This window comes from Felis catus, chromosome B4, assembly GCF_018350175.1.
Source record: "Felis catus isolate Fca126 chromosome B4, F.catus_Fca126_mat1.0, whole genome shotgun sequence".
In the NCBI taxonomy this organism is placed as follows: Eukaryota; Metazoa; Chordata; class Mammalia; order Carnivora; family Felidae; genus Felis; species Felis catus.
Window position 1 is genome coordinate 123,805,482 of NC_058374.1, and position 27,606 is coordinate 123,833,087.

The 27,606-nt window shown below is 50.3% G+C and overlaps 2 protein-coding genes across 6 annotated transcripts in view; one reads left to right on the forward strand and one right to left on the reverse strand.

Moving 5' to 3' along the window:
• STAB2 (stabilin 2) overlaps window positions 1-27,010 on the forward strand; it is a 166,475-nt gene extending 139,465 nt beyond the window's left edge. For all 4 annotated transcript variants that reach the window (XM_023257375.2, XM_023257376.2, XM_011284182.4 and 1 more), the window contains 15 exons: window positions 191-317; window positions 1,878-2,027; window positions 3,767-3,871; window positions 5,503-5,610; window positions 7,522-7,715; window positions 9,164-9,305; window positions 14,063-14,196; window positions 15,057-15,222; window positions 15,367-15,473; window positions 17,532-17,651; window positions 18,507-18,647; window positions 19,905-20,012; window positions 21,162-21,290; window positions 22,369-22,485; window positions 26,527-27,010. In XM_023257375.2, the coding sequence (XP_023113143.2) occupies window positions 191-317; window positions 1,878-2,027; window positions 3,767-3,871; window positions 5,503-5,610; window positions 7,522-7,715; window positions 9,164-9,305; window positions 14,063-14,196; window positions 15,057-15,222; window positions 15,367-15,473; window positions 17,532-17,651; window positions 18,507-18,647; window positions 19,905-20,012; window positions 21,162-21,290; window positions 22,369-22,485; window positions 26,527-26,577 (1,899 nt within the window). In that variant the 3' untranslated portion in view covers window positions 26,578-27,010. The remainder of the gene's footprint in view (window positions 1-190; window positions 318-1,877; window positions 2,028-3,766; window positions 3,872-5,502; window positions 5,611-7,521; window positions 7,716-9,163; window positions 9,306-14,062; window positions 14,197-15,056; window positions 15,223-15,366; window positions 15,474-17,531; window positions 17,652-18,506; window positions 18,648-19,904; window positions 20,013-21,161; window positions 21,291-22,368; window positions 22,486-26,526) is intronic.
• NT5DC3 (5'-nucleotidase domain containing 3) overlaps window positions 5,295-27,606 on the reverse strand; it is an 89,062-nt gene continuing 66,750 nt past the window's right edge. The window contains exon 14 of one of the 2 annotated variants that reach the window (XM_023257377.2): window positions 5,295-5,545. In XM_023257377.2, coding sequence (XP_023113145.1) covers window positions 5,497-5,545 — 49 coding nt within the window. In that variant the 3' untranslated portion in view covers window positions 5,295-5,496. Of the gene's footprint in view, window positions 5,546-25,641; window positions 26,281-27,606 lie in introns of those variants that run through there. The other variant, XM_045062247.1, reaches the window with a different exon arrangement.

Consider the following 27,606-nt stretch of genomic DNA (forward strand, 5'->3'; position numbering starts at 1 on the left):
CTGTCCCCTCCCCCACCCATCTGCCTATCTATCCCCCTAAGCAAAGAATTCCTTTGTAAAGGGCTCAGGCCATTGAGTCCCATTTTCAATTTGGGCAGTACCCAGGTTCCTCCACTGGGGGCGGACTAGAGCCAAAGCGCCCAAGTCTGGGCGGTGGAAGGCGGAGGGTTGGATCACTTTCTTCCTCTAGGGAGTGAAGCAGAAGTGTCGATACTACCTGTCCTTGAGAGGGTACGTGGAAGGCTGCCGGGAGCAGTGCGTCATGGTGGTTCGGCTCCCCAGGTGCTGCAAGGGCTACTTCGGGCGAGACTGTCAGGGTGAGGGCGCCTCTTACCACCTCGGGATCCTGATTGTCCCATCACTGCGCGGCATTGTGAAAGCACGGCCATTGCGGGGGCGGGGTCGAATGCATGGCTCTTCATAACTCCTCTAAGAAAAGATCCAAAAGCAGTCATTCTAAAGAGCTGGGTAGCTTTCCTTCTCCTTTTTCCTTTTGCCATATTCTGTTTCTTACAGAGTTGAGACTCTACTGTGTGTAGATTGTCATTGTGTTGCACTTTTTTGCTCCACATTCTAGCAGAAGACATTTTCCAGGCTGCTGGAAACAGCACATTTCATTTCTGAAGCTAGTCCATGATACTGATTAGCACATGAGTTTAAATGCATCGAGGAGAATTCTACCTTGGCACAGTGCTGTGCTGTGTGACCATGATGTTTCGGATGCCATCATTCCCTGTTATGGGGTGAACCTCCCTCTCTTACCTCGCCAGGAAAGGGCTCCTTGCCAAAGAACACTTTGGCCCATCCTGAAATCTCTACATAGACAGAACTTCTAGCCAGTTATACATCAACAATAGCTGAATAACAAAAAGCCCTTCCCATCTGCCACACATTGTTTTAATTAAGCACATTTATTGAGTGCTACTTCCCATATATGGCAATATACTTAAACCTGGTGACAAGGGGCACCTGGGATGGCTTAGTTCAGCGTCCAACGCTTGATTTCGGTTCAGGATCTCTTGAACCGTGAGATCAAGCCCCCCATGAGGCTCTGTGCTGTCAGAGCCTGCTTAGGATTCTCTCTCTCTCTCCTCTCTCTGCCCGTCCACTGCTCACACTCTCTCTCTCAAAATAAATAAATAAACATTAAAAAAAAAAAAAAGATTTAAAGCTGGCAATGACCTCTAAGAAGTAGATGCCATCATTGTCTCCATTTTACAGATGAGAAAATAGAGGCAGAGAGAGGATAAGCAGCAAGCCCAAGGTCCCACAGAGTGTCTCCCGAAGCCATGGTTTCAACCACCATGGAAACTCCATTCACTGTGGTCCGGTTGAGAAAATCCTGGGCAGGGTGTACACGCAATCACCCAGTGTCTGTCCACACTCCATCACTTAAGCGTGCGCTTTTCACAAAAACCAGTGTCACGCCTTCCACTTGTTCGGTGCCTTATGTTTTTTAAAGCACTCTCGGTTACAGTAACTTATTTGATCTTCAGTCACAATGTGATACAGATCAAGTGGGCACCGTGTCGTCACCATCATCATCATCTGGAGCTAAGAGAACTGAAGCTCAGACAAATTCAGCCCAGATCTACTCAAATCCAGGGCTCCTAACCCCGAAATACAGTGCCTGGTTCAGCATATCACTCTGCCTCGGTAGAATGCTATCAGATACACTTAAATTCATGTTCCAGAGGCCACTGGCTTGCCCTAAATACCCGTGACACTATGTGGGTGAGTTCCCGGGGCCACGGTCTTCCTGGGCCAGTGGATATCAGCCCTGCAGCTGAGGGCAGGTCAGCAGCACATTTACTAAGGTGCCGAGCGGTTCTGGGCCTGGGGAGGCTGTCGAGTCACTGCCGTTTCATTTCTTCCAGCCTGCCCTGGAGGAGCGGATGCCCCTTGTAATAACCGGGGGGTCTGCCTCGATCAGTACTCGGGCCTAGGAGAGTGTAAATGCCACACCGGCTTCAACGGGACGGCGTGCGAGCTGTGCCTGCCCGGGAGATTCGGGCCTGACTGTCAGCGTACGTTCGTGGCTCCCACTCCCCCTGCCTGTTGTTCGGCCGCTGTGTTCCCTGTCCTCGTCCACGCCACCTGCTGGCCCAGAAACATCCCTCCTCCCCTCTCTCCCCGTCCACCCACCTCCCATCTGCCTGCCTTCACGTGCTTTTCCCTCCCTGGATGTCTCCCAGTTTCCATCCATGGAAAGAGCCTCACCTCTAGAAGTGAAGTCCACATCCCTGCAGCCATCAGGACAAACTGTGGCTGAACAACATTCATTCATTCATTCAACCAACATGAATTTAGAGTCCTTATTAATATTGGTAGCTAATGTTTCTAGAGCACCTCCTACGCACAAAGGCAGGTGTGTTTTACTGCTTAATCCTCACAACTACCCTCTGCGGTAATACTGTTACGATCCCTACTTACCAGATGAGGAAACTGAGGCACAGAGAGGCCAAGTGACTTTCTCAGAAGCCTGGAATTGTTCTAAGTTGTAGGGATGCAGTGGTGTTGGAAGGGGGCCAAATTCCAGCTCTCAAGGAACGTACACTCAAAGGGAGGAAACAGATTAAAACTGCAGAAACACAGATAGTTATAAAGATAGAAAAAGAAGCAGGTGATGGGGATGGGGAAGGAAAGGAGGCACTGTTTTAAAAGACATCTCACACCAGGAATATTTGAGGAGAAACCTCAAAGAGGTGAGGGGCCGGTGTAGGGACATCCAACAACAGCCCAGTCCAAAGGAATTTTCCACCATGCTGGAGATGTTCTATAGCTCGATTATCAGGAATGGAAGCCAGTAGCTACGTGTGGCCACTGAGCACTCAAAATGTGTGACTAAGGAACTGATTTTTTAACATTTTAATTAGTTTAAATTTAAATAGCCGCTTGTGGCAAGGGCTGCTGTATGGTATGGTGCAGACTAGAGAAATGGATTTCCTAGAAGAGAAATGAACAAGCGCAAAGGTCCTGAGGCAGAAGTGGGCCTGGCATGAAAGGAACAGCAAAGAAGCCAGGGTGGCTGAGCAGAGTGGGCAAAGAAGAGAAAGAGAGGAAGGAAATGAAATCTGAAGGTCACCAGCGGCCAGGTAACGTAAGAGCTTCTCGGCCAGAGACAGCCCTTAGAATAGACAACATGTCTTCTAAGTGAAGGACTGTGAGTGGTGGGGGGAGCGGTGAGGGGAAGGGGTTCATGAGCACATTGGAAGTGTTGCTTCCGCTGCCCTGGGAATATGCTGTAGGAGAGCAAGAGCAGAAGCAGGGCCGACACCAGGGAACTGAGTGCAACGGTCCAGGTGGCAGCCGGTGGTGCCTTGGGCTGGGGCGATCGTCCTCCATCAAGGTGGCAAGAAGGGGAAGAACGGGTCCGTACCTTGAGGACCTCACTGTCAAATGGGTCTCTCTGTTAGGAGGCCCCCGATGAGGTTCTCTCCCCCTTGTCTTCAGTTACAAACCCCATGACACCCTCTACTTCTGTGCTTATAACACTCACCGTGTTCGTAATTACATGTTCAAAGCCAGTTACTCCTGGACTGTAAGCCCCTGAGAACAGGAACCTAATGTCTTCTGTTTCTCACTGTAACCTCATTGCCGAGTCATGTCTGTCCCGTGATAGCCACCAAATATATTATTTGTGCAGCGTTTGAAGGAATGGTGCCCCCCACCTGGACAGCACAGCCAACGGGTGGTCAGAGAGCTGGCCGATTGGATTTCAATGCCTGATCACTGATTACTGACCACGTCCCAATTTGCTTTACAGCCTGTGGCTGCTCAGACCACGGACAGTGTGACGATGGCACCACGGGCTCCGGGCAGTGCCTGTGCGAAACGGGGTGGACGGGGCGCTTCTGCGACACTCAGACAGGTCTGTCATGGGAGTGGTCAGCTGGCGGCAGCACCGTGCTGCAGCGGCCCCTCTGAGAGCATCCAACTGACGTTGGGGGTCTGAGTGACACCTGAAGAAAACAACACAGCAGGTGTTTCCCTTTCCACAAGGAAAAGATGATTTGGATATGTGGCCCTGGGCCTCGGGAGGTTTGGGGACTTGCAGGAAAACTGGGTGAATAGATTTAACTCAAACCCATGAAGCCAGCATGCAGTCCTTTGCAACCATGGAAGGGCCCAACTCGAGTAAATGATACAGGACTGGGCAGCAGTGGTCCCTCAGGATTGTGGCCCCTTGGGATCATGGCCTTTTGGGATCATGGTCCTTAGGACTGTGGTCCCTCAGGATCATGGTCCTTAGGATCATGGCTCCTTGGGATCATGGCCTCTCAGGATCATGGTCCTTAGGACTGTGGTCCCTCAGGATCATGGTCCTTAGGATCGTGGCCCCTCAGGATCATGGCCTCTCGGGATCATGGTCCTTAGGACTGTAGTCCCTCAGGATCATGGTCCTTAGGATTGTGGTCCCTTAGGATCATGGTCCTTAGGATCGTGGCCCCTTGGGATCATGGCCTCTCGAGATCATGGTCTTTAGGACTATGGTCCCTCAGGACCATGGTCCTTAGGATTGTGGTCCCTCAGGATCACGGTCCTTAGGATCGTGGCCCCTTGGGATCATGGCCTCTCAGAATCATGGTCCTTAGGACTGTGGTCCCTCAGGATCATGGTCCTTAGGACTGTGGTCCCTCAGGATCATGGTCCTTAGGATCGTGGCCCCTTGGGATCATGGCCTCTCGGGATCATGGTCCTTAGGACTGTAGTCCCTCAGGATCATGGCGCTTAGGATCATGGCCCCTTGGGATCATGGCCTCTCAGGATCATGGTCCTTAGGATTGTGGCCCCTTGTAATCATGCTCCCTTGGGATCATGAGCGGCCAGTGTTCTGCGGCCTCCAGTCCATTCTGAGCCCTGTGTTCCGGTGGAAGGTCCTCCCGTCCACCCAGAGCCCTGTGTTCTGGTTGAAGGCCTGAGATGTGAAGGGTGAATCCTCCACTGTGAATCGCAGGGGGCAGAAGGGCGCGACTAAGTTCTTCCTATGGGTTTAAGCAAGGTTCCAGAATCCCCTAGCTCAGCTTCCTCCACCTTCGCCCCTCCCCTGACCACCCCATGGCTTCCTGCTACCTGTTGACACTGCAGTCCTATTCACGCACCAAAGCTCTGGACTTCTGCCAAGCTTACTGGTGCCCTCAGAAAGCCATGGAATTTCTCCTCTGATTTAACCATCTCCTTCTGGAACCCTGTGCCCTTAGGGCCAAAGAGCTACTCTGCCAAATTCATCCTTGTTGAGGTATAAAGCTTTAGCTGGTTGCCCATAAAGGTGACATATTACATTTTAGTCTGAGTAACATTTCAGGGTTAATGTCTTAATATTAAGGAGCAATTCTGGAGTCTCAGAATCCGCAGGCTGGGAGGAACCTTTGCAAATCACCCTGTGCTCCCACTGTGAGGGGGCACTTTTGAAACTCAGTGACAGGCTGGAGAGCGAGTCTTAGAGGGTCCCATGTCTTCCCGCCACAGGCACGTGATGAACAGGGACCTCTTTGTTTACAGTTTTGCCCCCAGTGTGCACGCCTCCTTGTTCAGCTGACGCCACCTGCAAGGAGAACAACACGTGTGAGTGTAACCTGAGCTACGAAGGGGACGGAATAACATGCACAGGTGAGTCCTGTCCGCGCGTGCGAAACAGCAGGGCAGTGCGGGAGCGGAGCGGGACGTGGTCTGAGTGCCCGGACTTCCTCCTGACCCTTCCACTCCCGCCTGGGCCATTTCGCCCATACCTACCCTCTCTGCGACTCAGTTTCCTTAGTGGGTTTACTCATGCCTGACCTGCCGACCTCCCAGGTCACTGTTTTGAAATCGCTGCACAGACTCAAAGTGAGGCACTTTACTTTACAGTGTTTTTGTAACTCCACAAATCTGGACTTTTAAAAAAATTCAGAAATTACATTACAATACTAAAAAAAAACAAAAAACATTTACTGGGGCACCTGCGTGTGTGTGGCTCAGGTGGTTAAGCTTCTGACTTTGGCTCAGGTCATGATCTCATGATTTGTGGATGTGTGCCCCGTGTCGGGTTCCGTGCTGACAGCTCAGAGCCTGGAGCCTGCTTTGGATTCTGTGTCTCCTTCTCTCTCTGCCCCTACCCCACCCCTCAAAATTCAAAAAAAAATTTTTTTTAGTAGTTACACTCATCACTTGGAGAGAACCACTCTGAATTTGGCAATGTCTGTATTTAGTAGTTAAGATACAGCTCCATCCACACGGAGACCCAAAGGAACAGTGGTATACACGAGGCAGATGTTTATATGTTTATTTTTATCTCATATAATAGTTTGAATGGAGGCATCCAGGGCTAACGTAGGTCTGAAAGGACATCTGGGAGCCCAACTCCTTCTTATTGCTCTGCTATTGTTCACTTGCCTGGCCTGAGAGGGTCAGTACCATCAGCACATCCCAGGCAGCAGGATGGAGAAGGAGAAGAAGGAGGCAAACTTCTTTCCCTTTAAGGATGCACCTAGAAGTTGCTAAAAATTTTGTCTATTCCCATAGCATTGGCTGGAACCTCATCATCCGGCCGACCTAGCTGCAAAGGAGCCTGGGAAATGTAGTTTTCAGTTGGGCAGCCATGAGCCCAGCTAAAACTCCATTGCTGTAGAAAAAGGAGACAATAGACATTGGGAGAAACCTACTAGTGTCAGCCCCATGTACTTTCTAACTTCTTTCATGAGTAAATATTCAAATAGAGATACTTGCTTTACAGAAATGAGCTCTTGCTATACCTGCTATTTTGTAGTCTGCTACAAGGCAGCCAGGAAGTGGGTCACTCAACAATGGCACCAAAGACCCAGGTTCAGTCTTTCTACTCTGCTATCCTCGGAGAAGGCCTTTTGTCCTCATGTTTATTCTTTCAAGGTCTCAAGTGGCTGCCACGACTCCAGGCAAAAAGCCAGGCAAGAGAAATCAGATGGCTTTCCAGCTACCCCTTAAATCTAGTATTGGGTTGAAATTTGGGAGATGGTGAAAAAAAAGGTCCTAACGGGTAGCACAACACAGTGGGGAATGCATGGACTTTGGGGCCAGACCAACCTGGGTTTAAATCCCAGCCCTACCATGTTACCACTGTTTTGCCTTTGTCGGATCAGTTAAACTCTCTGTGTTTCAGTTTGCTCATCTGTAGAATGGGGGTAATGATGCCCATCTCACAAAGTACTCAAGAGTGCACTAACTCTGCACACACATACACACACACACACACACACACACACACACACACACACACAACTGTCCTAACATTAAAACTACTACCAAAATGGAGCCTAGAGGTATATGACAAAGGGGCCAGAGGTAGACGGATATCATCAGGCCTGGTCTTTGAGGGTATCAGCCACGGGATACCAGTGTTTGCAAAGGCTAGCACAGAGGCCACTGGGCATGGGGAAAGAAGGCCCCAATATGTCGGGGACCATTTACGTCCCAACGCCACTGATCCCAGGGCTGCCCATGCCCCCATCTGAAGCCCACCTTGCACAGACAGTGCTTAAATGAGCTGTCTCCCCTCTGCTCCTGCAGTTGTGGATTTCTGCAAACAGAACAACGGGGGCTGTGCCAAGGTCGCCAAGTGTTCCCAGAAGGGCACGAGGGTCTCCTGCAGCTGTCAGAAGGGCTACAAGGGGGACGGCCGCAGCTGCATAGAGATAGACCCCTGCGCCGACGGCCTCAACGGAGGGTGTCATGAGCATGCCACCTGCAAGATGACCGGCCCGGTGAGTCTCTCGTCCCTCCCCACCCCCCGCCCCCAGGATGGGAGCCCTTCTGCACCTTGTTCAGCCTGGCTTCACCTCACTTAATGTTCGGCCTCTTCCTCAGCTTCCTTCCCACCTCAGTGCGTGTGTTGCTAGGTCTGCAGGCTAAATGCAAAGTGGCATTCTAAGCAGAAAAGAGGACATTAGGGGGAAACTGGTGAAATCCACATAAAGCCTATTGTTTAGTTAATAGTAATGTGCCACTGTTAACTTCTTAGTTTTGACCAATGTGCTATGGTTATCTAAGAAGGCAAGGTAGGGGAACCTGGTGAAGAGTATATGGCAACTCTTTCTGCTGTCTTTGCAACTTTTCTATAAATTTAAAACTATCCAAAATTAAAAGTTTATTAAAACAAAAAATGTTGGTGAGAAGTGGCAGGAAAAGTGCAGGTTTGCGCCCTCACCCAAGGCTTTTTAGAGTGGAATCGGGGGCGCCTGGGTGGCTCAGCCGGTTGGGCGTCTGACTCTTGATTTCAGCTCAGGTCATGATCCCAGTTTGTGAGTTCGAGGCCCACATTGGATTCTGCACTGTCTCAGCACAGAGCCTGCTTAGAATTCTCTCTCTCTCTCTCTCTCTCTCTCTCTCTCTCTCTCTCTCTCTTTCTCTTTGTCCTTCCCCCTGCATGTGTGCTTGCTCGCCCTCTCTCTCTCTCTCACACACACACACATACACACACACACACACACACACACACACACACACACACACACACAAAATAAATAAATTTAAATGTATATGGAGAGTGGAATCGTGCCCTGGTGCCCTGTTTATCCATTGGCAAGAGAAGATGGTGGACAATAAAGTCCGTTATTGAACTTGGAGTCCCTCCCTGAGCCTTAGCTCCCAGACTTAACACTCTGTGGCCCAGGGCTGGCTACTTACTTTCTCCGAGTGTCAGTTTCCTCATTTGCTAAGTGAGCCTAATAATAATACAGCCCTCACAGAATTGTCGTGGGGATTAAATGAGATCATTCATTGATTCAGCAAGTGGTCACCAGGTACTTACTGTCTGCCGTCGCAGGTGCCGGGATGTAGCAAGAAAAAGCTTATGCAGGGGTGGAGGGAGGGGGTCATGCCCAGTGCAGAGACAAATGCACGAGCTACTTTCAGAAAGCACCAAGAGTGGGGAAGCACATAAACTGGGCCGGTGTGCTAGAAAGGGCTGGGACAGCTGCTTTATTTAATGCACCAGGGACGCTCTCTCGGAGGAGGTGACATTTCAGCTATGACATTTCCTCATGAGCCTGTGCGGACATGAGACGTGGCCGTTACTTTGTTCCCGCTGGACAGGAGAGGCATTTTCCTGGTGCTGCTGAGCGTCTCCTGTGCCGGATGGTGGCCCGCAGAGCGTGGAGGGGTCCCGGGGTCCTAGAAGAGGGGCTTCTCATCTTTTCCGCTTTCCCCACAGGGCAAGCACAGGTGTGAGTGCAAGAGTCATTACGTGGGAGACGGGCTGGACTGCGAGCCGGAGCGGCTGCCGGTGGACCGCTGTTTGCAGGACAACGGGCTGTGCCATGCCGCTGCCAGCTGCACCGACCTCCACTTCCAAGGTCAGTGCGGCCGGGGCTGCTGGCCCAAAGCGCCCTGGTCTCTGTCAGGCTCGGGGAAGGTTTTCAATGTTTATTTGTTGGAGAGCGAGCGCACTGGTGGGGGAGGGGCAGCCAGAAGGAGAGACAGAATCCCACGCGGGCTCCGTGCCCTCAGTGCAGAGCCCGACGCGGGGCTCGAACTCACAAACCGTGAGATCAAGAGTCATACGCTTAACCGACTGAGCCACCCAGGCGCCCCTCAAAGCACCCTAGTCTCTGTCAGGCTTGGGGAAGGGACTTGTGCAAAAGCAAAGGGGAACACAATGAAAAACCACGGCCAAACAGCCCAGGCATTGCCCAGGACCCAGTTTTCAAGGAGGTAGCCGGCTTCCGTAGCGGAGGAGTGGAATAAACTCAGATCTGAACCCTGAGCCTTAGAACCCGGATGGAGCGCAAAGGTCATCCGTCCTGACTTTTCCTGATGCGCCCTTTCCCCAAGTTGCTTAGCAACCATTGATCGGAATTGAATCTAAGGAGCATAGTTTACGGTTTAACAACAGAGAGGAAGCCCCTGCCACACGAAGATACAATTTCTTAGCAGTTGTTTTGATAATACACATCGATTGGCATTTACGGCATTCTCTTCCAAGGATGATTTGAATGGCTTGTAATAAGCCCACAGGTGTAATGAAAGAATCACCACATGCAGTCAAGTAAAAAAGCCAAGTAGGAAGTATAGAGGTTCAGACAACAGGGCATCTGGAAACCTAGCAGAGGAAATCCACGAAGGACCCAGCCACACACGTAATTCTGAGCCAGCGCAGGGAGGGTTTCAGTGGTTCAGAAAGCAACTCGGGGCGTTATGTGCTCTGGCCGATCAGGATTTATGGGAGGTCTCTGACTGGGTTAGGTTTGTTTCACAGATACGGTCATTTTAGTGAAGCAGTTTTTCCATAGAGCAATAATAATTACTGATTTAACACCCGTTATGTACTGTCTTAGTGCATTCGGGCTGCTACATCAAAGTTCCATGGACTGGATGGCTTATAAATAACAGAGATGTATTTCTTACAGTTCTGGAGGCTGGAAGTCCAAGAATAGGGTGCTGGCATGGTCAGGTTCTAGGGAGGGCTCTCTTCTGGGTTGCAGACTGCTATCTTCTTGTGTCCTTATGCAGCATAAAGGCTAAGGAAGCTCTCTGGGGTCCCTTTTATAAGGGCACTAATCCAGGATGCCTGGCTGGCTCAGTCAGGAGGGCATGTGACTCTTGATCTGAGGGTCATGAGTTTAAGCCCCATGTTGGGCATAGAGATTACTTTAAACACACACACACACACACACACACACACACACACACACACACACACACACACATATATATACACTAATCCCACACAAAAGAGTTTTACCCTCACAACTTAATTGCCTCCCAATGGCCCCACCTCCTAACATCAACATATTGGGAGTTAGGATTTCAACCTATGAATTTATGGCGAGGGGTCCATAAACATGTATCAAATCCTAAGACACCTCAAATCCCTTTTGAGGATGAGATAGAAGAAGTGTAAGCAACTGAAATACATAGAATATATGATATTGTCTCCTTGCAAGGAGATTGCCCATGTAGCTGAGGACATTTTTTAAATTAATAAGACAAGGAAAGACAAGTAATAAAACAGCAGACAGCAGTTTATCTCATACGGATAGTGCAGTGAGAAAGCAAGAATAGAGGAAAATTGAGAGCAGGGACTCGAACAGATGTTTGTACTCCCATGTTCCCCGAAAAATGGACATAACCTTAGTGACCATCAGCAAATGAACGGATAAGCACACTGTAGCCTATTCATACAGTGGGATATTATCCAGAAGGAAATTCTGGCACGTGCTGTGATATGAATTAAACTTGAAAACATTATGCCATGTGAAATAAACGAGACACAACAGGATAAATATTGTGGACATATATAAGGTATTTATAATGGGCAAATTCATAGAGACAAAGTAGAATAGAGGTTACGAGGGGCTGCAGGGAGGAGGGTGGAGCGTCATTATTTAATGCAGACCGAGTTTCTGGTTGGAATGATGGAGACATTCTAGAAATGGATAGTTGCGATGATTGCATGACATTGTAGATCTACTTAATACCACTGAATTACACACTTAAATGGTCAAAAAAGTAAATTGTTATGTTATGTATATTTACCACAATATTGCAAAGAATAGTCAGGGATGGGAGAGATCTCTAGGTAAGATGAGAGAGGGAGTCTTCAGAGAAGCTTAATAGAGGCCTGGGACTGTGGCAGAGACTTGAAAGTTGTCAAGGCAATGACCTCAAGGTAACAGGGTCTCGCCTGGGAAGAGGGGTGAGCTCAGGCACGCAGTGGGCATAGAGAGTGCGGACAAGTCAGTCACGTAAGGCTTCGATCTCGAGAGAGCAAACCCAATGGTGGTTGGGTTAAAGCAGATGGGAGAGAACATGGCACAAAGTTTGGAAGCTCCGTTGGGGACATTCTGTGTTCAAGGTAAAACTGCCAAGCAGAGAGATTCTACAGGCGATTGCTGTTTAGGATGGGGGCCAAAACGAGCAGCTGGAACCGGGACGTTGATCTGTGGGTCATTTGCCTCAAGAAGTAGGAAGTCTAGAAGGTGCTTGGCTTGTTTCTGGAGGACACGATCCATTCGGCCAGCCCTGCCTGTTCCACGGCTCAGTCACAGGTGGAAACTTATTCAGTTCATCCATCTTCTCCAGGGGGCTCTTCTCTTCTGCTGGCTCGTGAATGCCAAGAAAGTGTTGGCGGTGTTGCTAAGTGACCAGGTATCATGTTGGACCCACCTTCTGTTGTAGCTGAGCGGTTACCCTTAGCAAGACAGGATGGCACTGGGCTAAGGCCCCAGCTTTCCCTGTGGCACAGTTACAGAGCCATCCCACACTCAGGAGGACGTGCCCGTTCTCCCGGGTCAGAGGAGGGCAGACCGGTGCAGCCTTTGCGGCAACCAATGTGACAGTGTGTGCTGAGAGCCTTAAAATAATTCATGCTCTACGGCGCCTGGGTGGCTCTGTCGGTTAAGCGTCCTGCCCTTGATTTCATCTCAGGTCGTGCTCTCACGGTTCATGAGTTTGAGCCCCACGCTGGGCTCCGAGCTGACAGCACGGAGCCTGCTTGGGATTCTCTCTCTCTCCCTCTCTCTCTGCCCCTCCCCCTGCCTCAAAATAAATAAATATAAACTTAACAAAAAAGCTAAAAAAATTGTTTTAAATTCATGCCGAGACTCGGTAGCTCCATTTCAGGGAACCAATCCTCCAGAAACAAACTAAGGAGGGAATAAAGACAAACGTGCCATCTCAGCATTATTTCACATCATAAAAGATTATAAATAACATATATCTAATACTAAAGGATGGTCAAATATACTGTTACATGTCCACTCAAATGCACTGTTAAGAATTGTGTTGTCTTAGTTAGAAGACAAGGTTATCCATCCTTACCCAAGCTGTTATGCTGTTAAGTGCTTGCATTTCAGACCCAAGGCTGACAGGATCATGTAGCCTGTGGATCGTGCTACTAGGCTATAGTCAAAGAAGATCTTGAACTGAGCTCTTTTTTGGGGGGAAGAAAGTGCCCTTTTTGTGGCATTTGATAATGAACTTGACAGTGTAAAAATGTGACTTGGTTCTTGAACTATTTGTGGTCTCTGCATTCCTTGTCTGGCTAAAATATCAGCCAGTAAACATGATAAATCTTTCAGTATCTTAGGGGAGAAATGGCTAGAAAACCTTTTTAAGGGCATAGTGGCAATCAAAAACATAGAGTCCTTGGCAAAAACTTTCATGTCTGTAAAGTTCACAAAAATTATTAAATTTTAAGTATTGAGGGGGAAATCATGTTGCCCAAGAAAATTTATAATATGGGGAAATCATCATAATTTAATGTTAAGTTTTTTAAAAAAAAGATTTCTGGGGGCACCTGGGTGGCTCAGTTGGTTAAGCTTCCAACTTTGCCTTAGGTCATGATCTCACAGTCTGTGAGTTCAAGCCCTGTTTTGGGCTCTCTACTGTCAGTACAAAGCCCACTTTGGATCCTCTGCCCCCCCCCCCGCCCCTCCTCTCCTCATTCTTTCTCTCAAAATAAATAAATAAAAACTTAAAAAATAATAATAAAAAAATAAAAATAAAAAAAGACTTCTAAAAACTCTATATGCAGTATGCAACCACATCTGTAATGTATATGACATGTAAACACAGAGGTAAAAAGACTAGAAGAGTATGAAATTATATCGAAATAAAAAGTCACCAAAAGAAAGTAAAAATTCTTTAGGGGAAGTACACCAAAATTTAGCCATGGAGTAATTATTTTTAGGGGGTAAGATTATAGGTGATTTTTGTTTATTTCTTTTCTTACTTTTCTGTATTGCCCAAATTTCTACAATAACGTGCTATTTTTATAATTAAGCTATCGTTGATAGCGTGCTATAAACATCGGGGTGCACGTGCCCCTTCGAGTCAGCATTTTTGTATCCCTTGGATAAATACCTAGTAGTGCAATTGCTGGGTCATAGGGTAGTTCATATTTTAATTTTTGGAGGAACTTCCATACTGTTTTCCAGAGTGGCTGCACCAGTTTGCAGAAAAGAGATAGATACTTTAAATGCTGTGTTTCGACATCCCTGGAAGGGGAGTGCCTCTGGGATATGGCTGGCCTTCAGCTTTGAGAGCTCTTTGCTGGAAGTCCTGTCCACCAGGCGGCTGACCTGGACAATTCCTCTCTTTTCCTCTCTAGACGCCACCGTTGGAGTGTTCCATCTACGCTCCCCACTGGGCCAGTATAAGTTGACCTTTGACAAAGCCAAAGAGGCCTGTGCCAACGAAGCCGCGACCATGGCAACCTACAACCAGCTCTCCTACGCTCAGAAGGTGGTCCCCAGTTCGTGGGCACCATGCAGGCAGGGGCTACAGGGGACAGGGTGCAGCTTCTTCTTAGCGTGAGGGAGACTTGGGCCATTGCCTTCTTGGAGGGGAATGCAGGGTCCTCCTAGAGCAATACTGTCAACGTGTCATGTCCACTGGGCACGTACGACGTGGCAGGAGCTGTGCAGGTGCTTTGTTAGCAATACCATCCATCTATACAGCATCCCTGGAAGTAGGTGTCACTCCTCCCATTTTACAGACGGGGCAACTGAGACTCTGAAAGGTTAAGTAATGTGCCTGGAGTCAGCCAGCCAAGAGGTGGCAGACCCAGTACTCAGATGCAGCCCTTACTCCAGATGTCTGTTCTCTGCCATGACATTCATCCACCAAGGCAGAAGCACAGACTGGGAGCGCATGTGTCACAGCTAAAAACCAGAAAGAGATCAATAGCCACAGGCCGACGATCTCCCCGAACCCACAAAACAGCCGAGTTTCTCCGAAATGTCTGGAGGGGCTGTGAAGGTCATAAGAGGGGGTTGCCCCAGCTCTCGGATACGACCAGGTAGGAGATGACTGGTAGGAAATCTTAATTCAAGAACGGACAGAAGAGAAATGAGTGTGGAGGACGTGGGTCCCTCTAAGAAAAAAAGAGTACTGCTTTCATCCATTCAATGCATTGATCAAGAACAATTTAATGAGAACCTACTGTGTTCCAGGCACAGGGGTACAATAGACAAAATGAGCCATCACCCTGGCTCCATGGAGTTTACAGTCCGGTGGGAGAATCAGACATGCGGCAGAGGACCTCACACCAAACACTCAACTGTAGCTGACCCACTGATCACCGCCGCGTGTGTCCCCCACAGGCCAAGTACCACCTGTGTTCTGCAGGCTGGCTGGAGAGCGGGCGGGTTGCTTACCCCACAGCCTATTCCTCCCAGAACTGTGGCTCCGGTGTCGTTGGAATTATAGACTATGGACAAAGAAACAACAAGAGTGAAACGTGGGACGTCTTCTGCTATCGGATGAAAGGTAACCACCCCAGCTACGCTTCCGATTCTGGCCACGTAGCCGCTGAGCAACCCTCAGCCTGGCCAGCCAATCCCCAAGGGTGAGCTGGAGCCGCCGCGGCCCCTGCCTCACCGGAGTGGGACCCTGTGTACCCCTGCCCTCCAGATGTGAATTGCACCTGTAAGGTTGGCTACGTGGGAGATGGCTTCTCGTGCAGTGGGAATCTGTTGCAGGTCCTGATGTCCTTCCCCTCGCTGACAAACTTCCTGAGGGTACGTACCGCGTCTGCTTGGGTTGCCTCAGGGGAGGAAGGCAGTTAGTACAGAGGCAAGTCCTTGAAAGAAGCCAAAGGCTCTCGGTCATGGTTAAGACCACGGGCAGTGGACCACATTGCCAGAATTTGAAGCTTGGGTTTGCCACTTACTTGCACCACCTTCAACAAGTTACTTTCCTCTCTGGGCCTCAGTTTCCTCAGGATGGAGGAAATGGAGAGGATGATAGCACCAGCCTCATCAATGAGTTAGTATTTGTAACGCACTTAGACTGTGGCCAGCAGGTGGAAACTGCCACACTGGGATAGCTGGCATGGTCTTTTTTTGCATCCAGAGCAGCTTAAGAGTCTGATCTGCAGGAATGAGACACTCTCTTGTCTTCGCGGACAGGGCAGGGCACAGTTGGTGGGGCCTACCTGGTGATCAGACAGTGAGCCAAATTACCAACGTGGAGTCAACTTTCAACTCGCACTTAGCGTTGCACTTACAGTCACTTCAGTATTCTACAAGTTAGGCCTAATGAAGAGAAAGCTCCAGTTGGAGAAGGATTTGGTGCTGACTGATCAAAGAACAAAGCTAAGAAAAAGAACAAGAATAGCTAACAGTTCTTGAGCGTTTACTTTGCACTGTGCATGTATGAACCCTTTCAGAGCACTTATAACTCAGTCCACACAGAATGTGAGCTCCCTACGGGAAAGGAGTTTCTCTGCCTTGTGGATGGCATATAGCAGGTGCTCGCTAAACACTCGTTAGTACGAATAAATTCTCACACGACCTCGTGAGGTCACTTCTGCTATTATCCCCATTTTGTAGATGAAGAAACTGAGGCTTCCCAAGGTCAAGGGCACAGCCAAGGAGAGGGGACTGGGCATAAGTATAGGGCTTACAGGATCAGGATAGAAGTTAAACCAAGAGCTCCAAAACAGTGAGTCATTATCCATAGACCAAACAGTATCTATCTAATGGTTCTGACATTCAGGATTACCATAAACACACCAAAGACAAACACTCAAACTCATGTTTCTGCGGTGCAGGGGCTTGGCTTGTGCCAACATTTCAGAGAAAACAGTGTCAGAACAAAGCCCACTGGCTGTGCGTCCGTAACTTCTCTGGGCTTCAGTAGCCCTGTTAACACAATGGCAAAGTTGAACTAGGTAGTTCTTATAATGTTTCAGCAAGTATTTGCGACTGCTTACCACGTGCTTGCGATATATCAGTGAACAAAACAGACACACAAAGTAAACAGTAAACCGAATAAGTAAATGGTATTGAATACCAGAAGGTGATTATAAATACTGTGGGTGCCCATTTTGCTGAGTGATAAGGGAAGGCCTCGGTGGGAAGATGGCATTTGAGGAAAGAGTGAATGGAAGAAAGGGAGTTAGCCACGCAGATCTGAGGCAAGAACATTCCAGGCAGAAGGAACAACCGGGCAAAGGATGAAAGGCAGGAGTGTGCTGCACAAGTCTGAAGAAAAGCAAGGAAGCCAGTGTGGCTGGAGCAGAGGGAAGGAGAGGCCAGCGGGGCCCCGCAACAGGGTCCAGATGGGTTGGGCCTCCTGGGCCATTGTAAGGCCTTTGGCTTTTCCTCTGAGTGAAATGCAGACCATTGCAAGGTTTCAATAAGATTCGACCTCATGTGTCAAAGGACTGCACAGGCGGCCATGTTAAGAATGGTCTGTGGGGGCGCCTGGCTGCCACAGCAGGTTGAACTTCCATCTCTTGATTTCGGCTCAGGTCATGATCTCACGGTTTGTGGGTTTGAGCCCCACATCGGGCTCTGCGCTGACAGTATGGAGCCTGCTTGGGATTCTGTCTCTCTCCCTCTCTCTCTGCTTCGACCCCACTCAAAATAAATGAATAAACTTATTTATTTGTGATGTGGCTGTGACTTGGGCCCATAGGATTCACTGAGGAAAGAAAAAGTGCCCCTAAGGCTCTCCGGAGAGGCAGTCAGAAGAAACGCAGCCTGAGCGGGGGCCAGCGTCAGGAAGGGTCCGGGGTGGGTGGTGCCCCACAACCCTGCACACCAGGACCGATCGCTCTTTCCTCTCCCCAGGAAGTGCTGGCCTATTCCAACAGCTCGGCCAGAGGCCGGGCATTTCTGAAACACCTGACTGACCTATCGATCCGCAGCACCCTCTTTGTGCCACAGAACGGCGGGCTGGGGGAAAACGAGGTGAGGCGGTGCCTGGTGTCTGTGCCTTAGACAAGTACTTCTAGACAGTGTCAGTATCTATCACCACAAGTCACCCCAAAACTCAGTGGCGGCGCATTTACACAGCTCACACGTCCGCGGGTCAACTGGCGGGTCTGGTCTCGGCCAGGCACGTTCGCGTGTCTGTGATGGCCTGGCTGTCGGCTGACCGAGGCCGACCTGCCTGGGCCTCTGCCCCACGGGCCACCTGTCCTCCAGCAGACCAGCCCGGGCATGTCCTGGTGGTGCTGGCAGGAAGCGGTAGTCAGGAGTGAGCCCAGTCCTGCCGGCGCTTTCCAAGCCCCCCGTCGGTCACGTTGGCTGACGTGCCCCTGGCCCGGACGGATCATGTGGCTGAGCCCAAAGTCAGGGCGGGGAGCACTCAGAGTTCCAAGGCGAAGGGCAAGAATGCAGGAGGGGGAACAACCAGAGCCGCTGATGTCACCAGTCTGCCACACTAACGTTCGACACGTCACCGAGGGATTGGCAGTTCCACACAGGTGGCCGGCGGCAGGCTCTGACAGCCCCCCCGCCCCCGGCCCCCCGGCCCGGCCCACCCAAGGGCTGAGAGGAGTGTAGCTCGGCCCCCCGTCACCCACTCAAGACCCAGTCTTCGCAAACATGACATTCGGTGCCACAGCCTAGCCAGGTGTGAGCCTCTGGCCGAGAGCCCAGACGAGCAGAAGCCCGAGAAAAACCTGACATTCCTTACCTCCACACGGAGGCAGAAAACCAAGGCCGTGAGAAGCGATTTCTTTTCCCGGGGTCATCCTTATTATTAAAGACAAAATTGCTTGACTTCTACAGACCATTCTCGTGTTTCTCCTTTCCTCTCAGACGCTGTCTGGGCGGGACATCGAGCACCACCTCGCCAATGTCAGCGTCTTTTTTTACGAAGATCTTGTCAACGGCACCGTCCTGCAAACTAAGCTGGGAAGCCAGCTGCTCATCTCCTCCAGCCAGGACCAGCAACAACTGGTATGAGACATCTTCTGGATTTCCTGGCAGAACTGGAGATCATACATGCAAAGCTCTTAGCATACAGTAGGTGCTTAATAGCCGGCGACTAGTACGCGGACCGGACGGAAACTCTAAACCTGCAGTCTAGGGAAGGTATTAGCTGCACATGGTAGCACACCACGCCCTTAGGCAGCCCCTGCCCCTTGACAGGCAGATCGCTGCTGACCGCCAGCCCCAGAAGCTGGTAATGAGCGAGGAACTTGACATGAAGCCGTTCTTAAAGCTCTCTGACTCTCCGCCTCTGTCTCCTGATGGTGGCGCTGATGATATTGGTGATGACAGCGATGGGGATATTGACGACGATCGTGAGGGTGATGATGGCGGTGACGATGATGGCGGTTATGATGGCATTTGGACGATGGTGGTGATGGCGTCAGTTTTGATGACTAACGTGGTGGTGATACTGACGGTGATGATGGTGATGGTGACAAGTGGTGGCGGTAGTGGTGACCGTGACCGCCGTGGTGCCGGAATCACAGGCACTTGTGAGGAGTCCGTGGATTAACGCTTGCAGCGTGTGACAGTCGTTCATGACGTGTGGCAAGTGCCCAAAGAGTGTTGCTTTGTCATCTTTACCTGACAAATGGCTTAAAGATTAGTGGTTTAGACCAGGGTTACTCAAATTTTAAGATGCATTTAATCACCTAGAGACTTGGGAAGATGCAGATCCGAATTCAGTAGGTGGGGCATGGGGACCTCAGTTTCCGCATTTCTAATGAACTCTCAGTGATACACACCACCACAAGACGGTAGATCACGCTCTGACTAGCAGGGGACTAGATCACTTAAAAATCCATTTTCTAACAGCCCGGGGTGGTGCGTAGAGCAGTGGACCCGAAGTTCGGAGGCTCAGGGTTTGCCATTTGCTACCCGGATGGTCTTAGACAAACCATTTTCCTTCTGAGCTCTTACCTCTCAGACAAGCAGGCGGGACAGAATGGCCCCTAGGGTTCCCTGCAGCCATTAGATCTGCCTTTCGGCCCAAGGGCAACTAGTGTGTTCTGGGCTGTCCAGATGGTGAGCAGAAGTCCTGCGCTGCCTGTCGGTAGCAACAGGTCTGACACGCAGACTGCAGGACCTCGGAGAAACTGAGCAACTTCCTTCCATGGAGGGAGGGGCTGCCCGCGTGGGGAAAAGAGGCAGATGGCCACAGATCTCCGCCAGCCCTCCTCTCACTTCCTCTCATGTCCCTCTCTCCTCCTCTCATTTCCCCAGGAGACCAGGTTTGTCGACGGAAGAGCCATTCTTCAGTGGGACATCTTTGCCTCCAATGGGATCATTCATGTCATTTCCAGGTCTTTAAAGGCACCCCCCGCCCCATTGGTGAGCATCCAGGGTTCCTGGCAAGGGGTCCGGCGTCCATTCCCTAAGAAGCAAACTGTCCCTAGAAGCCCTGTTTCCTTTTCTCTGGAGACCGGAGGAGCCTCCCACGTCCATGGCGGCTGGCCTCAGGGATGCAAGGCCCTGGTTCATCTCACTCCTGCTCCCCCGCACGTCAGCAACATAACCCCTGCCACCGTTAATATTTGTTGAATGAATGGGCCAACAGAGAAGCCACTGGAAGGGGAGTAAGAAATCCTGAGCTCTGGTTTGGCCCCTCCACTTCTTCAGCCATGCAACCCTCGACAAATCCCAGAACATTCTGAACCCCATTTTTCTCATCTGCAAAATGGGAGTCATAATGCCTACCTCCAGGTTCTTGGGAGAGCTAGGAGTCAAAAATACAAAATAATTAGGATAGTCCCTGGCACACAGCACGGGCTCTTTAAGGGTTGGTTGGCTGGTTGATGGTGTCAGTATTCTTCTTTCTGAAAGTGTGAGGGAGGGGCGCCTGGGTGGCTCAGTCGATTGAGCGTCTGACTTCAGCTCAGGTCATGATCCGGCAGTTGACGAGTTCGAGCCCCACGTCGGGCTCTGTGCTGACAGCCTGGAGCCTGCTTCCAATTCTGTGTCTATCTCTCTCTATCCCCTCCCTTGCTTATGCTCTGTCTCTGTCTCAAAAATAAACATTAAAAAAATTAAAACAATAAAAAATAAAAGTGTGGGGGAGAGGTGAGCCCAGCTGGCTACTGAGAAGCACCATAGCATACTGGGTAATTGCACAAGCTCCAAAGCTAGGCTGGGTTCAAAGCCCACCTCTACTCCTCTTTGGCTGTGTGATATTGGGCAAGCACTTACCCTCTCTGTGCCTCACCACCGCCCCCCTCCCAACCATGTAAACACAGAAACAGTAATAACTCCCTACCTCTTGGAACTATTCTAGGTTTAACTGGAGTGTTTCACGGAAAGGCCTTAGAACAGACCTTGGCAGTGGCAAGGGCTAAATACAGGTTACCTGTCTTATCTTTATTTTCATCTCAACTGGCCCCCAAGATGCCTCAGGCCAGCAAGAATGGGGTGGGCTCCAGAAGGCACCCCTCTCCTCCGACGGCACCGGTGCTAAGCATCACCGCCTCCCCTTTCTGTGTGCAGGCCTCAGTCCACGCTGGCTTGGGAACAGGGATATTCTTTGCCACCATCCTGATCGTCGGAGCCGCCGCTCTGGCTGCCTATTCTTACTTTCGACTAAACCGGAGAACAATTGGCTTCCAGCATTTTGAGGTGAGAGAGAGAAACATGGGAGCATGGTGGTGGGGCGCTCTCTGCACTCCAGCCCCTGGCTCTGGGCTCCTTCAGCTGACAAGTGGCTTCACTGAGCTCACCCAGTAGCTGGGGGCTCCGCGCGCACCCCCCGCGTCCTGGGGGGTCTCCGGCTGGGAGAGGAGCCACGGTGCAGCCGTAAGCCCTTCTTCCCGGCCGAGGGGGGCTTCGGTGAGGAGGGCGATGGGCTGCCAGCAGCACAGGCTCTCGGAGCCTCCGTGCAGGGGTCTGGCTTGGAGGCACATTCACCAGGCGCCCGGAAGGTCGCTCACCTTGGAGGAGTCGGGAGACAAGCACCCACTGTGATCGGTGGGGGCTTCAAGGCCGGCTGACTCCGGGGGTGGAGGACAGGGTTGGGACCTGCACGGTCAGGCCCCACGGTGCAGCCAGCCTCAGATGTCACCCCGTTTTGAACTGCTGGGCCCAATGTGGGTCAGCGGGTCTTGGCTGAGCAGGGGATAACTCTGGGGACTGGGCTTGGCAGCGGCCCCACGGCTGAGCACCTTCCCTCATGTGCCTTCTGCCCCCGCCCGGACCACCCTGTGCCCCGGCTGCCCCCACACCCGCCTGGTAAAGACGGCGCAGAACCCCGGTGGCAGGCCGGTTCCTCATAGCAGGTCACCTGCCTATTAATAAGCTCCAGCACTTTTACCAACAGTGTGCATGCTGTATGAGCCCTTTTATGTCAAGTTCAAGGACAGGGAAAACCACTTCAGGGTGATGAAAGTCGGAATAGCAGTTACCCTGGCTGGGATTGGGTACTGGCAGGCACAGGCGTGAGGACACTTCCTGGAGAAGGGGGAGGGGATGGGAAACACCCTACACACTGATTTGGGTGGTGGTCACACCTGGACGGACAGATTGAGTCACTGCGCTGAACATTTCTGAGTGGTGCATGTTGGTCCCGGTCGAGGACTGTTACAAAGACAAGGCTCCCAGAGGGGGAGGTGGGGCATGGCTGGCTTTTCCTGCCGGCCTGAATGAGCCGTTCCTGCCTGGGCACATCTTGGCTCTAGCCTCTGCATGTCTTTCTGAGCAGTCCGAAGAGGATATCAACGTTGCAGCTCTTGGGAAGCAGCAGCCTGAGAATATACCGAACCCCTTGTATGAGAGCACTCCCTCTGCTCCCCCAGAACCTTCCTGCGACCCCTTCATGGTGAGTTTGCTTCTTTACCTAGAACCAGAGTCAGTTGTGGGTAAATGATGTCTTTCAGCAAATCCAAGTGGAAAGCTTTGCACCAAGAAAAGCACATTTCTAGGACATTCTTGGGGCAACGAGCCTAAAAAAGCCAGTGTTGCAAGTTGACTGAAGCCATGCTGGCTGTTCAGTGTCCCCGAGTTCTCTCAGGGGGACTGAAGTCTCCAACAGTTAGAGGTAATCAGGGAGAACCAGAGGTTGCCCACCCCCAACCTCCTGACCAGGTGAGAAGTGACACGTTACATGCACAAATCCTGACCTTCATTCTGCCACACACATTTGTGAGGGAGCCTGTGCAAAATAAGACTCAGGCCCGAAAAAGGGTTTTTTTCTTTCTCATGTTATGCTTTAAACTTATATTTAAATTGTTGGGGTGCCTGGGTGCCTCAGTTGATAGAGCATGCGACTTTTTTTTTTTTAATGTTTTATTTATTTTTGAGAGAGGGAACGCAAGTGGGGGAGGGACAGAGAGAGAAGGGGACAGAAGATCTGAAGCGGGCTATGTGCTGACATCAGCGAGCCCAATGCAGGAATCAAACTCATGAACCCTGAGATCAAGACCTGAGCTGAAGTTGGACACTCAGCCAACCGAGCTACCCAGCTGCCCCAAGCATGTGACTCTTGATCTCAGGGTCGTGAGTTCAAGCCCCATGCTAGGCATGGAACCTACTTTAAAAAATGTTTTTAGGGGCACCTGGGTGGCTCAGTTGGCTGACCGTCTGACTTCAGCTCAGGTCATGATCGCACAGTGCACGAGTTCGAGCCCCGCGTCCGGCTCTGTGTTAACAGCTCGGAGCCTGGAGCCTGCTTTGGATTCTGTGTCTCCCTCTCTCTCTGCCCCTCCCCCACTCATGCCATGTCTCTCTCTGCGTCTCAAAAATAAATAAACATTAAAAAAAATGTTTTTAAATAAACCTATTTACATTGTCAACAAAAGGTTTCTGCCCATTGTCAGGGCTGCTTCTTGCCTTCGGAGCTATGTTCCTTTGGATGCCAGCGGGCCGGGTCCCACGGGACCAGCCCAGAGGCTCCTTGGTCCTGGAAATCAAATGCGAGCCAGCAGGAAGTGAGAGCAGAGTTTATTGAACGTACAGAGAGAGCAGATGCAGACGGAGCGCCCGGGAGGCCATGACAGGAAAGGAGCGTCAGTCTGGTCTTTGTTCTGGGTCTGGGGTTTTTTACGGAGGATGGCGGTCTGGTGTACACGTCCTCTCAGGCTTCCGGGAAACAGCCAGAACAGAGACGAGGGTCCAGGTGTTAGTCCTTGGAGCCAGAGGGCCTTGGCGTAGAGGTGTCTAGATCAGGTGGTCTGGAATAAGCCTATGATGGCTTACTCCAGTCATTCTCACTTTAGATGTTATCTGTTCTAGAGAAATCATGAACTCCTGCGCCTGACAGGGAGGTCATAAGGGATTTGCCTTCCGAGGCACGTGTGGAGCAGGGTGGGGGTGCAGGTCCTAGCAAGAAGAGACGCGGGAAAGGAGCAAAAGCAGATTTTTATGGAGTCCTTCACTTGCCCTATCTCACTTTGATCAGCTCTTTTATATCTAGAGGGGCGTGTTCTGCTCTGGTATTCCAGGAAATAACCATTCGTTTCTTTCTAGTTAGTGGTCTCTGAGCTTAGCTGGGGCCCCACTGACTTCAACCCAGAGGGAGCCCATGGCAAGGTACCTGATTCACTGAATGTGGAAGGCACATCCTACCTGTCATCTATTACTGGGCCTGGAGGGAGAAGCTAGTAATAACATTTAACGCTTCTTTTCATATAAAGATAAGAATTGGCAGCTAGTATGTACCTCCGCAGACGGAGCTGACGGCATCACTCAGGCCGAAGGAAATAACTTGAATCTGGGCTGTTGGTCTAGAACCCTCATGAAAAAGGAAGCACAGCCAGAGAGCTGCTGCGATTGTTTTGCGCGTGAACATATGCCGCCCTTCCTCTCAAGACGTTATGGTTGTTGAATTCTTGTAAGGTGGTGCTGAAACATTAAATACTGTATCGCCCCTTTTTTTTTTTAATTTTTTTTAACGTTTATTTTTGAGACAGAGAGAGACAGAGCATGAACAGGGGAGGGGCAGAGAGAGAGGGAGACACAGAATCCGAAACAAGCTCCAGGCTCTGAGCTGTCAGCACAGAGCCCGACGCGGGGCTCGAACTCACGGACCGTGAAATAATGACCTGAGCTGAAGTCGGACGCTCAACCAACCAAGCCACCCAGGCGCCCCATGTATCGCCCCATTTTTAAGCTCGTATAGTACAATCAACGTTTTTGTTTTTCTGCAGTGAACCAAACGTAAAGATCTTGTGTTCTTATTGCGATAGATTGAAAGATAACCAGATCTTATCCTATTTTGTGTTTCTAATCAAACCTGTGTAAAAGTTTCCCCATCCAAATTGAAAGGGTAAGTTCAGCTATGCATATCTCAACTAGTAGTTTATTTCTGTAAGCGTTGTCATGTGGAAATCGGCCTCATTTAAACAGCTGCAGGGGAGGTGGGGGGAATGTTATCCACCTTATTCAAAGCTCTTCGCGTCTTCTCAGCTGCTTGTCCCCTTCTGAGGGTGCCAGCCCCGGGCATGAAGGATTCTCCCGAGGCAGGAGAGAGGGTCTCCCAAATGCAGGAGTCAGATGAACCTTTCTCATCAGACCGGGTGGCAAAAAAAAGTTCCAGGAATAGAAGTCCTAAGCTGAGGGTGCCGTTCCCACAAGTGACCTTCTACACTCTCCTACCTTTTCTATTCAAGGTGGGGTGCCTATACAATATCTGTAGCCAATCCAGTCATCTGGAACACGTCTCTTATGCTAATTAACGAAACTTCGGTGCCAATCAGAGCCGCAGACGGCACGAGGCTTGGGTGCTGCCTCTGGAATAGGGCTTCTGAGTGGGCTCTATCAAATGCTCAAGAATTTTTCATCTGAAAGGTTTTAACTTTTTTTTAGGTTTCTTTATTTTGAGAGAGGAGAAAGTACAAGTTGGAGAGAGACAGAGACAGAGACAAAGACAGAGAGAATCCCAGGCAGACTCCACACCATGAGCACAGAGCCCAATGCAGGGCTTGAAGTCACGAACTGTGAGACCATAACCTGAGCCGAAGTCAGACGTTTAACCAACTGAGCCACGCAGGCGCCCCTGAAAGCAGTGTTTTGTAATCCCATTAATAGCCACCTTTTGTAGGGTGCTGATACCTTCCTTAAGGTAGTACCTAAGTTAATCTTCATACCTCCCTGTGAGGTAAATATTATTATGGCCCTTTACAGATGAGGGGGAAACAGCAGAATTGAAATGACCTGTCTAGGGCACACAAGCTTCAAGCAGCAGCGACTGCCCCCAGAACAACCATCCCGCCTCCCGACACAAGACAGACGGCCACGTGAACGACCCCCCTACCACAGACGTGTGGGCAGAGCACTTGGAGAGGGACTGTTTAGGCTGTAGGGAAGGCAGAAGTTTTCCTCCACCTCTTAGGGTCCCTGACTGGGTGGGAAAAGTAATCTGGACAGATTCACAGGAGAAAAGCATATACACTTTATTGAAAGTTCACATGTACGCGGGGGCCTTCCGGACAGCCGAGAGCAGGAAACTTTTCTATCTTTTACACAAAGAAACAAGAATGGACGAGACAGGGGTTTGGGCTTGGGGTAGTAAACGGTGAGGCAAACTAGAAAATAAAGGGTTAGTTTAACCAGGTTGTTTGTGCAGATTTCCTGGCCCCAAATTCCTCGTCTCTGGTGATAAGTGTCTTCTTTTGTCCTGGAACAGGAGGAAGAGGGAGGGACAAGGAGGGGAAGGTCAGAGTGACCATCCTGCTGCTTCTGTTTTTTTCAAAAATTCCTTCAGCTTAAGATATTAAAAATGCCAAGATGCCATATTTTGGGTAGTATGTCCTGAAGCCCTTCAAGGCTTCAGACCGGTGGCCGGAGGGAAGGTTCAACCTGGAAAGACTTGACAAGCAGAAGGTCCCGCGCCCGGCGTGTTTCAGACCCCTCTCTTTTCCAGGACGCTGAAGACCAGCAGCCAGACGGCAGTGACCCCCTGGGGGCGCTGTGAGGGCCCAGACCTGCGGCGGCCCGCCATCCCCGCGGCCCGTCAGCCAGAGCCGCCTCGAGGCTGTCAGCTGCGAATCCTCAGGACGTCGCCTTTCGGAAAGGAAGGTCCCTTGACGTTTTAAAGTATGAAGCACTCAAGCAATACCTCATCTCTTTGTTAATCTGAAGGATCGCTTTGTTTCTGTGGGTGAAGGGCCATGTTAAGTCCACCCACCAACCCGGGGGACTTGCCCCTCCGCTGTCCTTCCTTTGTACCTCTCTGTGGCACTTCACTGCCTCCTCCCCGACACTAACTATGACCTTTGTCTCCTTTCCCTGTTAGAGTGTAAGCTCCCAGAGGCAGGGACCCGCCTCTTCCATCTTTGTTGTCGGCACCTAGCCCAGTGTCTGGTACGTGCCATGTGCTCAATAAATGTTTATGGAACAGAAACGAAGTCACGGAACAAAACCAGTGTTTGGGGAAACAAAAAGAGTTTGCCACGGGAAGGGTCAAACTTTGAAGGTAAAATCCACCTTTTAGGCCTAACCGGGGCCTTTCGATTTAGCCAAGACCTGCCTTATAAGTTCTTCTTTCTCAATTCTGTCTTGTTTGCTGAAGAAGACGTGATAACCACAACGAGATACCGCTTCCACCCACTAGGAGGGCGATAATCAAAAAGACAGCTAATAGCAAGTGTTGGCACGGACGCGGAGAAATCAGAAGGTCTGTACGTTGCTGGTGGAGATGTAAAATGGCGGAGCCACTTGGAAAAAGTTTGGCAGCTCCTTAAAAACTTAAACATAGTGATCCAGAAATCCCAGAAATTCCTAAGTATATACCCAAGTATATATATATGTCCATATAATAACTTATATAGTCATGTTCATAGTAGCATTATTCATAATAGCCAAAAAGGAGAAACAACCCAAACGTCCATCATCTTATGGATAACCAGTGGTATATCCAGTGATGTATCATTCCACCCTAAAAGGAAAATTAGTACTGCCGATGCATGCGAAACCATGGATAAAACCTGAAAATGCCATGCCA